The 13,626-nt window shown below is 51.3% G+C and overlaps 1 protein-coding gene across 1 annotated transcript; it reads right to left on the reverse strand.

Moving 5' to 3' along the window:
• Window positions 1-10,480: 10,480 nt before the first annotated feature.
• LOC104169326 (proepiregulin-like) lies at window positions 10,481-13,295 on the reverse strand (the record flags this gene model as incomplete). The annotated part of the gene is made up of 4 exons (XM_009710224.1): window positions 10,481-10,887; window positions 11,888-12,034; window positions 12,606-12,729; window positions 13,182-13,295. Coding segments are annotated over 4 exons (446 nt in total), but the record flags the coding sequence as incomplete, so codon positions are not given.
• Window positions 13,296-13,626: the final 331 nt, after the last annotated feature.

Here is a 13,626-nt window from a genome sequence, read left to right on the forward strand (position 1 = left end):
AAGTGCTGTGAGCTGCCTGGATCCGTCCCCTGCAGGGACCTGGGGAAATCCCCTCGGCCACGAAGGGTCCTCTCCCATCCGAACTGAACGCTTTTTGTCTCCCCATCTTTACAAAGACACATACAACCCATGGCGTGAGAGGGAGGCTGCCGTTTTGTCGCTGCACGCCCGTTTCTCCTCTCCACTGCGTTTGTCGGTGCTCAAGTCCTATCATCTGACATGAGAAGCAAACACGAATTTTAGAAATACACACATGCCCCCGCTCTCATGTCCGCTGCGGTCATTGGGGGTCACACACTCTGTCCGTCTCCTGCCTGACGGCAAGTGGGTCCAGAGACCCCGACTCTCCCTGGTCTCAGGTTAACAGGGGCAGGATGAGGCAAAGGTCAAATTCAGGCCCAGTAGGGGCAGACGGAGCAGAAACGGGACACAAAGGAGTTTGTGATTCTTCTCTGAGCCAGTACGACTTTTGGCTGATCAGAAAGGCCCTTCGCGCGGCTGTTGGAGGGACCCGTTACTGTCCGTCCAAGTCGTGCCCAGGTCTGCGTGGCTGAGCTCCCTGACAATGGAGCAGAGCAAAGGGTCTTCGGCGTAAGGGAGCCTCACAGTATTTCCCCTGATGTGAATGGTTTTCCTTCTGATTCACCCCACCATCAGGAAGAGGAGGGCATCTGGTACCCCCTTACCACAGCTGATTTTTTGCCTAGTGCCTTCCCATTGATGCATCAGGTGGTAAGTTTTCTTTACTTATTTGAAGTCATTTCGTATGTGAAGAAACAATGAATCACAAAGAGAAGCCTACAGCAATTAGGAACTCCTTTCCTCTCACCTTTGCCAAAGCTAGATTTTTTCCCCTAGAACAAAGCCCAGGCAAGCCTTCCTACGCACAACAATGATTACGTAGATCACTCTGGGTTTTGTTTTTTTCACAAGTCATGAGCAAGCAAAGAAGCTCAGGAGAACACTCACTCTATTTCACGGGCATGTTTGTTATGCTTCCTTGGAAATCCCATTGTTTGCTGGTAGTGCCTGCTTTTGGCTGCGAGTGCTGTGTCCTTGTGATGTCAGCTGCCTTCAGTCGTGCCAGGGTGCTGGCAAATAAGCATGAGATTTGGCAAACTAAAAGCGTGCCACTGGAATAAGTCAGTCCTGGCAGTTCGGGCATTCGTTTCAACGTGCCGAGGTGGGATCGGCGAGCCAGTGCTTTGCGAGGCTGCCTCCAGTCTCACGCGTCCGTCTGTCGGCAAAACCTGTGCAGGCAGCGTTCCTTGTGTCCCCTCTCCTCGAGGGTGGCGTGGGTCCCCGGCATGCCGGAGCGTGGGGCCAGCGCTTTCCCAGGAGAGGGCTGCGGAGACACACCGTATGAGTAAGGTCTTGTTTGCATAAAGATTGCACACTCATGCTGTGAAGGAGGTTTCCTAGGCGCAGTCTCATTTCCTTCTGTAGGTCGGTTTGCCTTCATGTAGGAAAAACCCTATTCTCGAAGTCCTTGGACAGAAACCAGTTTACACCGGCAGGCCACAACGCCATCCTGGCACGTTTGGGTCCGCCCGGGTCTGGCTGCGTGGAGGCACACTCTGCCCCTCCGAAGCAAAGCGGAGTCTCTGCTTTGAGCTGGATGCGGGTGTCCCACTCGCACGAGCCATGCTGTGCTGACAAGAGGTCTCACGCCGCTCCTGAAAGGCTTTTCAACGCCATCGATGCACCAGCGTCTGCATGGCTCCCTCCTTCCTTCGGGGCTTCGCCCGGGAGGTTTCAGCGGGAGCAGAGGTCTGCTTTGAGCAGGGAGGGAGGGACCTGGAGGTGGCAAGTGCAGGGCTGAGCGCTTTGGTCTCCGCCACCCAAGGCTTTCCTGGAAGTGCAGAGCTCCGCTCTGTTCCCTGGCCATGGTGAGAGGTGACTCAGCTGCGGGAGGTGAAGTAAACTGGTCTGGGAGCAGTGCTGGAGAGACGATGCTGAGAGGAGGTCCTGGTGGTGAGAGGGATTTGTGTCAAAACCAGCTGCCTGGCAGGGGAAGAGATCCTTGTCTCTTCCCTCTCACCTGGGTGACGCTGGTCTGAGTTACAGAAGGGCAGGATGGATTTGTCTGCCCCAGGGACGCCTTTGATGTACGAGCTTTTGGTAACAGGATTTGTTCACCTCCGCCCCCTGCCCTGTGTCTTCTGAAATCTTTATTCAATATCTACCTGCTTCACTGATAATGAACAATCTCATTCCTTCTTAATTCCGGAAAGTTATTCCCCAGCTTGCTCAAGTTGCCTGGAACTAAAGTGTTTCTATGCAAAAAGAGAGAGAAAATTCAATGGCTTTTGACTACACTTAAATTATTTTAGGATTTAAAGACATATTGTCTTAACATGCATGAAATAGGTCACTAAGCATTGCAGCCAGAAAGCCGTTTCCCCCCCGCCTTGGCAGGGTGATGGCAAATAAAATAAAAAAACATTCAAAAGAAGGCGCTGAGCTGAAAAAAATGCACAAGACTTTGTACGAAAATTCAGAAATGGCCATACAGTGTCAATTCAAGAGTCACGTTTCAAGTATCCTGACACCTATGAATGCCAAATTCTTCATTTCGCAGGTGTCACCTGCTACACATTAAGCAACACAGTAAGCAAACACATCACATGTTCTGGGAGAAACTGAGAGGAGGAGAGCCGAGGCTGCTCAGGGCCCTGTGGACCTACAAGAAGAAGCAGCCTCGCACTCGACTTTCGACGCGCCTCCAGTTTTCACACAGGCTCTGTCCCATCCCCGCTGCGAAACGCAGAGTCAGCACTTTCCCGGCGGTCGTGCCTGTGCCCTCAGCCCTGCTGGGGTCCTTGCTCTCAGCCCCGCAGCCCGTCCCCAAAGTCCGACCCCGGCTCTCTGCGCCGTTTTTCAGACTGATGGGGCTTTGCCTGTCGGTCTGCTGCCTACCAGGCACCGCGTACCCGTCTTGCCGTCCCAGTGCTCCGTGGCGCTGCCGAACCGGCTGTCCCTCGCCCGGCAATCCCAGAAGCCAGACCTGTGGTGCAGCGAGTGGGGCGTTAAGGCAGCCTCTCCACGGCCCCTGAGCTGGGATTCCCTGCCGCACCGCAGGCGAAACTCTGCAAGGGAGAGAGACAGGTAAAGCATCATTTCATCAGTAGAGAGAGGGGAGTCCGAGGGACAGCTTTCTCTGGCACAGCTCCGCACCCCACTCTAGGAGAGCCACAAACTGCACGTGTGCCATTCCCTTGCCACCCACAAGTGCCAAATTACCGCTGCGGCAATCAGAGACCTTGCCAGCCTGCCATGGGTGGGCTAGGTGCATCAGGGCTGAGGTCATTGCCAAATCCCCAGGAGGACACAGTGACTCTTGCATTCTCAGACCAAGAACTTGGGCAGCTTGTTTTGAAGTTGATGAATTTGCAGCAAGGGCGGTTGTGGGGTGAATAAAATCCATCATATCACTTGGCGTCGCTTCTAGCCTCCGCCGAAGGCAGGCCGAGGTTCAGGGTACCCGCGGCTGCGAGGGACAAGGCTGACAAAACACTCTCGGGGGCTGCATGGCGCTTCGGCAGCTGGTGCTAGCCTCTGGTTTGGAAGGAAGGGAGGACTTTGCTGGTAAATATCAGGAAACTGAGCCCTGCAGTAATGATTAATCACTCTGAGGACAGCATGCACAAGGAACGGTGAGAGCCTTCTAGAGATGCTGTGCGTTTCAGATCAGGACGGACCAAAGCCACCTGTCTGCCCCTTTGGGGAAGTCTGGCTTTCCAGCTTCCATTTCTGTTCCAAAACAGGGCATTATGCCAAAAATGTCATCATTATTTTTTCCATGTTTGGTTTGGCCATGCTCCAAATTTTGCATTAAGAAAATGCTGAAAGCCTTAATTTCCACTTTTTTTGATGCATACAAAAATACCGGTTTTCGTAAGCTCAGAACGTTCTCTGCTGTTTTGAGGATGAGCACAAAACGCTGCTTTTCCACAAGACATTCCCGAGCTAGCTCCCCATGGCAGGACGCGGCTGGGAGGCTGCGCTCCTACTCTCCTCCATCCCTGCTGCACTGAGTCCGATACCTGAGCCCCACGCGCGGCAGCGTGGGCTGACACGCAGGACGTCCCACGCAAAGAAATGAGGATCTGGAAGTGGGAGATGCATTGTTCGAGGTGACCTCCAGGTGGGAATGAAACCAGTGCTAGAAATGCCATGGGGCACTGAACCCTTCAGGAACACGGACTGATGAACGGATTTTTTTCCCCTCTGCTTGATTTGAGCTCATCAGAACAAAACAACTTGGGTGAGTTGAAAACAACCAGCAAGTTTTGACTAGTGATGAACTGGCTGAAATGAAATATCCCAGTTCAGTTATCCCAGCGGAAGGGAAAACTAAATAAATAGGTGAATATGTCGGGAGAAGAAACAATCCCAAGTCAGATTACTTGCCTGTTTCAGAATCTGTATTTTCCACCAGAAAAATCCTTTGGGTGGAAAAATTCCCAGCGAAACTTTGCTGCAGGAAGAGAGCCCTGCATCTCCGCGAGTGGAGCGGCTGCCTTGCCTGGCCGTGTCAGGCCATCTGCACGGGGATGTCGTCGTGGAGGCAACGGCTGAGGAGGAATTACGCGAGTCAGGACAAAGGAGCGGTACCCACAGCACCGCCTGGGACAGGGGCACTGCTGAGAGCAGCGGGAGGGTGGTCGGGGAAGCCACCAGCGGCCACCGGGCACTGGTAGCCCCGACAGCAACGTGTCCCCGGCTGAGCCTTTGCAGGTGCCGAGGGTGGCGTTGGGAACACCCTTTTCTGGGGGTTCTTCCCATTTCAAAGACAAACATGTTACTAGTGAGAAGGAGACGAGCTGGTTAGAAACAAGGCTGCCTGAACATGATGGCTTGGGCTCGCCCTGCTGTGCTTTCCAGCCGTGGTAAATCCAGTCTGATTTCTGATATTTAACCTTCCTCATGTAAATGCTCCTGTCCTCCTGGTGAGCTTTCTACAGGGGCTGGCTGAAACTTGCTGTGCCTTGCTCAGCTGTCTCAATGATGCTCATTCTTGGCACGGCTGGGCTGAGCAGGTGGACCTCCTGAATGAGCTCCCAACGTTTGGGAGGCCACGGGTGCAGTGACTTGGTGAGGTACTGAGTTCTCCTGTTCCCTCCTGACTTCCATACTGCGTCCTTTTTACAGTCAAAAGTCTCACCATCTTTTCTTGCCCTCATCTAAACCCTATCCTTCCGTGATTTTCCATCGCCTTATTACAGCCCTTTAGTCTGGTTTCCAGCACCCTCCTCCCAGCAGTGACCCGAAGGTGTATTCCCCTGTTGCTGTGTATCCAGATGGATATCCACCTCCCACCAGCCGGCCTCCTCTCCTGAAATTAACCCCTAGTTCCCTGCCTCTGCTGCCTAAATGACAGCAGTTCTGGGAGAGGCAGCTAAACTGGCTTCTCTTCCTCATTCGTGTGGCTCGTACAACTGCCTCGGCTTCCCGTTATAATGAAGGGCATCGACAACCAGCCTGACAAACCGGAACAGAAAGAGCCACCGTCACAGGACCACTGGGGACCACTGACAAACGTCCGTGGACAAATGGTGGTTCCCAGTTGGGGCTGGTGCCTGTTCACTATTGCATCTCGTCTCCTAAATTCCTACTGGGTTTTCCTATGAAGAGGCTGATGCTCTCTGGTGACTGGGTCAGAAGGATCAGAAGGGCATCCATCAGGGCAGGGCAGAGAGATTTCTCAATATTTTTTGATCAGTTGTTTTAATCTCCCAGTTTGCTGGGAAAGCTTTTAATCATACAGGATGGGATTATATAATGGGAGTGTTGGAGTAATTTAGGTTTGGCACCAGCTTTATTAAAATAATGACTATTTGTGCAAGACCAAACTTTTACATTTACTGATGGAACACCTTCCATCCGTCCTTCCTTCCATCCATCCCTCCTTTCTTCCCTCCTTCCGTCTGTTCATTGGTCCAACCATCCAATCATCCTTTCTTCATCATGAACACAAAGGATGACTGCTCCTGACCCAGCCCAGATTTGCAACAAGAGAGCGATTTGTCAGTCTTTCCAGCCCATATACCCTCCCCTCTCTCCTCCCTGTGCTCCACGCCTGCCCTTCTCACAAGCAGCCCCGAGATGAGGTGCCAGATGCACTCTGCAATCCGAGGCCTGCCTCAGCGGGGACTGGGACCAGTTGTCCAAACGTCCTCCGCCGCTGTGATGTAACCCAAGACCGTCATGGAGGCTTCCTCCAGCTCTCGGCAAACTTGCGACACGACCGGCTGACGCACTCCAAGGAAACCCGCGGAGGGGGACACATGACTCACAAAGGCTTGAGGTTGCCAAAGCACCTCTAGTGACATTACCGTGAAGCACGCAACAGGCCAGACGGCATCTGGAGAGAGAGAAAGGTCAGCCTCCCAAGTTAAATGCATTGCCGTGTCATCTGTTGCGTGGGCCACGGATGAAGAGTGTACTAAAGGAGGGTTGGTTTTGACCCCTGCGGTAGCCATGGACATTGTGGTAATGGTAATTTCAGGTTTGGTAACAGTGGGCATGCCATAGATGCTGAAAAAGTTTCTCCCTCTAGAAGTGATAAGGTGATGGATGGCTTAAGTTAGTGTGATCTCTTTGCAGTTTTGTGGCTGGCTGCCAGAAAGATTTTTCTTCTAATGCCCTCTTAGAAACAGTCGGGTATGTTGTGACCAGGAGAAATATTAACACCAGTAACATTTGCACAAACACATAGCATTTCAGCGAGTTTACAGTAAGCCCTCCTTCAAAAAAGCATCGTCCTTCCACAGAGCACCAAGGGAGGAGTTGTTGCCGTTGCTTTCTAGGTCAGACAGCCCCAGGCTTGAAAGCAAGCATCAGTCGTCCTTTGCCTGAATCCCATGAGGCTGGAATGGATTTCAGGTAAAATACACAGACTTGTGGGCAAGAACCCCACAGCAGGGTTACTGACAGGGCAGGTCTGGGACGGGAGAAGGTTTAAAATGAGAGGGTGATGTCAAATGGAGCGCCACTGCAGCTGATGGGAGCTGTTGTTGCTCAGTCCTCCCGAGAGCGGCCAGCAAAGGTGTCCCAGGCAGAAAAACCGCACGGCGGTACGCTGGTGGCCCTGAGGACGTGTAGCTGCCTGTGGTATCAGGTGGGTCCCTCCAGTACCGACGGTTTCTAGTCCCCGTCCCCGCCTGCTTCCCACACCTACTCTGCCGTGATGCAGTTTGACACGGGCATGGGAGAACTGCCCTGTGACACTCGTGCAGGAGGCGAAGCCGTTTGGTAAGGAAGGCTTAGGCAGGGCACCCTCGGAGGCACAACCGCAGGCGCTCTCACCGGCGGAGAGAGAGTTGTCAGCCAAAGGTGACTCTGACATTGGGCGGCGCGGGTGAGGAAGAGCTGCACCGGAGGGATGGAGGTGGTGCCAGCAGAAACCATGGAAAGAATGAGGGAGGTTCACCCTGAGACAAATTATTTGGGGTGTGTCATCAGGACCCGGCTGTGTGGTTGCCGGACTGGCAATCTACATCCAGCCGGCACAAGCTGTTGAAGTGGCAGGCTGGTATGTGGCCCCAAGCTTTTCAGTTGCTCAATCATGTGCAGGAGTGAGAAAAACACAGGGACTGGAAGGGCTGTTATGGGCTGGGAGTGAGATGAGCAACAGGATAGGTGGAGAAAGCCCAAGCCAAATCAAGACAGTCAGCTAAAAGTTAAGACACATAGAAAAAAACCCAAACAAATCCTGCGCAGGCCTGAAAGTGGACTCTGCCTCTGAGATTTGCCTGACCCAAATAGCTGAAGGCGTGATAAACCCCAGGCTGCCGCTGTCACTGCAATTTAAAACTTCTGCAAGAGCAACAGTGGGCGTGTGGACCCAGGCGCTGCAGCGGACGGATGCGTCCTTTAGCTCCTGAGGCTGCTCGGGGGCAGAGGGGCTGGCCGTGAGCGGGGCAGGGGATGAGGGTCAGAAGCCTTTGGGGCACTGGAGCTCTGGTAATGGGGCCTCAGGTACATGGGGTCGTCATTTACAAAAGGTGGGGTGAGAGGACGGAGTCCCCTTTTGCGGTGCTCCTGCCAAGTGGGGCAGAGGGGTGGAAAGGGAAGCGCAAAAGTGCGTGCGGGCTGTGCGTGCCTCTGGGCTGAGTCTCTCCGGGGAGTCCAGGAGAAGTTTCTGGAGGACGAGCAGGGACCGACCAGAGCAGTTCACGGACAGACGGGGAAGCCTGAGGGGGAAACAAAGATGTGTCACCACATGTCCTAACTGGGTCACAGCAAGAATGGAAGGAGGCTCCAAGAATCCATTTTTGCCCCATCTTCCCACCGGGAAAGGCTGCGCTAACAAGGAGGCTGCTGCTGGGGTTGCCATTAGCTGTCACCAGTTACCTGGCAGAACAGGTTCCTGTGTGACAACTGGATTACAGGAGAAGGAGAGAGGAAGTGAAAAGCCAAAGCGCAGCTAATAAGCACCCTGTGACACACAGTTAACCCAGTTAACCGTGAGTGACCGACGATCCCCTTCTAACTCGATGCTGAAGGGAGACACAAAGGACCAGGCAGACCAGGGAAAAATTTGTACTGACCAGACCCATCTTAGACATTGACTGACCCGCACTGAGGGCTGGATAACCTCTGGTCTGTAGCACGGCCAAAAATGAGCGCTTAAGTCAGCTCAGAAGATGGCGGAAGGTAGCCACAGGCTACCTGCACAGACCCAGCAGGTTGAGCATAAAGCCTACAGGGTAACCCAGCGTTTGAAAAAGATGGGCAAGATACCCCATGGTCACACATGGCCCGTAACACAGGCCGTTCTGCGACAGACCTCCAGTCAAACAGCGAGAGCCAGCTGGCCTGCAGCCATAAGGACATGCAAAGGGGTCCCTTCTACCCCTACATCGCCATACTTGATCTGGAAGATTTTTCTTGTCTTTGGTCCACGTTGCTTGGTCAAGCTTTCCTCCTGAGAAGCGGCGATCAGCAAAGCATCGCTTACTTCGGCTGAGCAGGCGTGTGTCTTGATTGCACTTCGTTACCCGCAGGCCGGCGGCGGGCAGAAACAACGTTGTGGCTGCAAGGTTCAGAAGCTGGTGGTGTACCTGCTGGAGAAAGACAGGAGAGCAGCGTGTGCTAGGTGGTCTGTAGCGAACGCAGCAGAGTGACCAGCGCAGAAAGAAACTCCATCCCAGGCTGTAGCCTTGCAAGCAGAGCTCACGCACAGCAGCCTGGAGCATCTGGGCTCTCCTGCTGTGCGCCGCTGGAGCGATCCACCACGCGTAACGTCCGTCTGCTCGGATCACACCTTTGTTTTGCGAGGCAGACATCCCTCCCCCTCGTCATCTCATGCACTCCGCATTGATGAAAACCGGCAGATTCTGGGCAGAGCCATTTCATCACACCCCAGGTCTGCCTGACCACACCTTTGCTGTCGTTGGTGCTTGTCAGAGGAAAGATAGCAGGGAAAGTAAGTCCAAGTCGGGAAGCGAGTATCAGGCTGGGGAAGAAGCTGAGCTATCATTTCACATGACTCATCTTTTCCAAAGAAAGGGGGGTAGGCCAGACGGCCAGGGCAAAGGACTCGGGCAAGCCTTTCCCACCTTGCCTCCCAGCCCCAGCTGATGGAGGAGGGCAGTTTAAGGAGAGAGGGAAGGAGCCAGTTTATTGCTCCATGAGGGCCTCTGGATGACGGAGAGCTTCTGGAATAGCACTCTCGCTTTGTGATGTCTCGGGTCCCACCACTCTTCCTTACAAAGATCCTGTTGCACAAGTCAAGAGATCACAGTCTCACACCCACGAACACCAAGGCACGCAGGCCGACGCAGCTCGCACAGACCTCTGGCAAAGACCGGGAATGACAAAGGTTGTGCTTTTTCTCACATCTTCTGAAAGTGTGAGAAGTGATGGGATTAACAGGGATGATTCAGATGCTTCCTTTTCACAGGGAGCCACACTTGGGGTGCAGCTAAACCCACTGGGCTATTCTATCATTATTTTAGGCCAACAAGATACCTACATTAAGCCCAAACTCAAGACCTTTCCTTTCCCCTGCTCCCAGCTGTACGACAGACACTATGGCAGAATCGCTTCGGGGAGGATTCGAGTGCTGGTACTGGTTCTGAGGGAGCTTTCTTCCCGTAGCTACACTTGTACCCTGAGCCGCCATGTGTTACTGCGTTCAGCCGCAGAGACCGGTCAACGAGTGCTGCCGCCTCCCTGCTGTAATCCAAAATATACCCAGCACAACTTTCCCGAGGGTATGGATGAGCCGAGATCCATGCTGCTGCCACGCAGTACACGTAGGACAGGCTGCGCTAGGAGCTGTGCTCTTTCTTCCTTTAAGTCCTCCTCCAGCTAATAGCTATGTTCGTTGGAACTAAGGTGCATTGATATATATTATTAGCAATAGGATACTACGGTTTCTCTCTCCAAAAATAACTGCTGAGGCTTCAAACATCCTGCTCAGCCAAGCCATGCCAAGTTTCACTTCAATCAAACCACACAGACATTTTGACTTTGTCTAGAACTTTTATTTCAAGGAGTAGAATCGTTTTGAGCATATTCACAAGAATAAATACAAAATTACTCTTCAGAGTAAGAAGATGAGGTTTTATAAAAATATATATCTCTATCCCACAGAACCACTTAGGTGGGGTTCTCGTTAGGAAATATTATTTAATAAAAAAATAAAACACTGAAAATAAAATGCTTGACCTATACTGATTGGATCACCAAACAATTGAAATTTTTTAAAGGATATAAATATTGTAAATATTATTAATAAAAATAACATTTAAATAGATGAGAAGCCATTGAGTCCATCCAGATGAACGGAACACTGTAGGAAGCCACCGTTTCTCCTACAGGGCACCGACTTCCTTGTATTCGCTGGTGTTCGTTTGTCTCCTCTTGTTTCGGTACCTGGAAGTAGAGAGGAGAAGTGTGAGTTCTGGAAGGCCAGTTGTTCCAAATGGCTTTTTGGGGAGTCAAGGGGGCAGGGGGTGTGAAGGAAACAAGAAAAATGCTGTATGACCTCCTCACGTTTGTTTTAAACCTCTATCAGCTAGGCTCTGCCTCTGCTCATTTCCAGGTGAGATAACTTGCATGCAGTGTCTCCTTTCTCAACTCTTCACTGAAGATGTCACATCTGCAGTAAAGTCTTGCTGCTGGTACTAGGTTTGTCTTTGAGAAATCCTGCCGGATCCTTCCCTGCAGTAGGGCTGAGTACCCTAACCACCTAGGCTGTCTTCTGTTGGAGATGACGCCCATCGAGTCTTCAGGTAGGGAAGAGGGAATTACAGTGGTTACCATCTGGCTATCAGATCTGTGAAGCTGAGCTCTCCCTCTGGGGGTTGTTCCACCTTCTCTGCTCTCTGACAGCTGCTCACGGTTAGTTTTTAGCCTGAAGAATGATTCAATTAATGGAGAAGACTACCATCCTCCATGGTAAAGCTGATAAGGCAATGCTCGTGATATCAGTGTCACCACAATAACATGGCAGATAAACAAATTAACTAGTGTTAATCCAGCTGCTCTCCAGGTTTTGATGAGTAGGGAAATGGCATTAACAAGAAAAGGAACTAGAATTTTCCTGTTCCCTGTCTGCTCTCTCCTTTACCTCTACACACCCTCTAAGACAGATGTGAACTAACCTATAGAGTCCTCCGTCAGGGCTGAAAGGCACCTGAAGGTACTGCTGCCTAGCCTGCAATCTGGGTTATGCTACACAGTCAGCATCCTTCCCTTTTGGAACACTTCACTCAGTGCAGGCTAGCAGGTCTGTACATCAGACCATCTCCATGCAGTCAAGTGAGCGTAGGTATCCCTACAGAGTAGAGGTCTAGCCGGAGGTACTCAGCAGACATCTCGCTAGACATACAGCTGACTCGCCTTCCTCAGCCGCAAAGGAAATCTTTCTTACCTTCTGCAGATGTAGTAGCTTGCAATAGAGATGGCGGCGAGGAAAAGCAGAACTACGATAACTGTCAGTGCCACATACTCCTTACTGAGGGGTTGTCTGACAAGTTCTGAATGCACACATCGGACACCGGAGAAGCCTACGTCGCACCTGAGGATAAGAGACACAGAATGAGAGACATCGCCATGGGGCTACCCTTTAGCAGTCCACAAAACATGCTATGCTGCTGGCCTGCTGTTAGCTTGGGGACACGCAATTTGAACTGATGTAACCCAAGCCCATGTGGTCTTAGAAACGGCTGCAAATTCTTCAGGTAAATGAGGAATACCCTTAAAAAGGCCTAGAGGGTCTTTATTTTGTGGGCTGAATCAGGGGAGAGACCTTGCTGCTTTGCCTGAGGTCTGGATCTCACACTACTGTAAATACAGACGAACAGGGAAGCACATCAGAATGAGTGTCCCAACTTTAAGCTGGGTTGGTGACTGATTTCAGGTGTCTAAGACTCTCAGCCAGGTTTCACTGGAGCCAACATGTGTGCTTAAAACTTGCTTAAATGCAGCTGAGGTGTATTATAGACATAATGCTCCTCTTGAAGTTCTTGCGAGCATTTAAATGCTTTGCTGGATTGGTGTTCCAGCTAAGCGTCAACAGCAGCGAGATCAAAGGCCACGTATGGTTTATCTCAGGGAGGTCTGCAGGATGCAGCGCGCCCTGTCCGTACCTGCAATAGTGCTCATCCAAGTCCACTATGTACACGCACTGTCCGTGGAAGCAGTAGTCCTTCATTTCAGGCTTGCATCTAGTTATCCCGACTTGAGCCACACGCGGACTGTTCTCCGTCTGGACTGCAAGGAGATTCTGTTAGCATCTTATCAGCCTTATTCTCCCTTTGTATTTCCCAAACAACATACAACCTTTACAAGAACAACTAATAGTCTCGCTACCAAGAGACCTCCAAAGCAGCACGCGTTAAAGCAGGTGAGCCTTCTGAGCAGGGAGAGGATTTTCCCAGACCAGAGTTATATTGACTTTTCCTTCAGGAGTTCCACATAAGCTATTTCTGCTTTTACAGCAGAGTTCTCACCTCTAGACAGAGCTCTTCTGCTGAAGCAGCAATATTAAAGGAAACGCAGGCTAAAAAGTGGTTCTTGTTCAACAACACCGAGTACTTTACAGGATGTTGGCAACGTTGCTCAACAGAAAAATTATTTCCAAGGGCACCTCAGTGAGGCCACCGGCCCAAGGATGATGGGAACCAAAGACTTGTTATTTACAGAGAGCTGTGCGGTACACTTACTTAGGGCTGTCGTGCAGTTCTCCATTTCACCAGGCGCACATAACGGGATCACTGTTGTGCCCAGAACTGCTTGCAATAGGTAACCTATAAGAGAAAAAGAGTCAAAACTAGATGCTTTTCAGGTATAGTTAAGTACATCAGCTAGTGTACTCATTAAGTTAATATAAGAAGAACAGAAGCTTTTTATCTTAGTAGGAAAAACCGTGTTGTAAGCTGGAAAAATATAGGTCTGAGAGATCTGCCACCTCTATTATATAAGGCAGCCCAAAGAAAGATCTCTGAAATACAAACTTTTAAAGTAGAACAGAGATCAAACAGACCACCTCTCGCCCACGCTCTGAGTGAAACTGGGCAGGAAGAGGCTTGGAGAGACTACACAGGAGAGGCAGAAATTAGGCCAACTCGGATTGTGTTAGGTTTCTGCCTAGTCTGGCGTCGCACCTGT

The sequence above is a fragment of the Cariama cristata genome, unplaced genomic scaffold (assembly GCF_000690535.1).
Source record: "Cariama cristata isolate BGI_N322 unplaced genomic scaffold, ASM69053v1 scaffold7131, whole genome shotgun sequence".
NCBI classification, from domain to species: domain Eukaryota; kingdom Metazoa; phylum Chordata; class Aves; order Cariamiformes; family Cariamidae; genus Cariama; species Cariama cristata.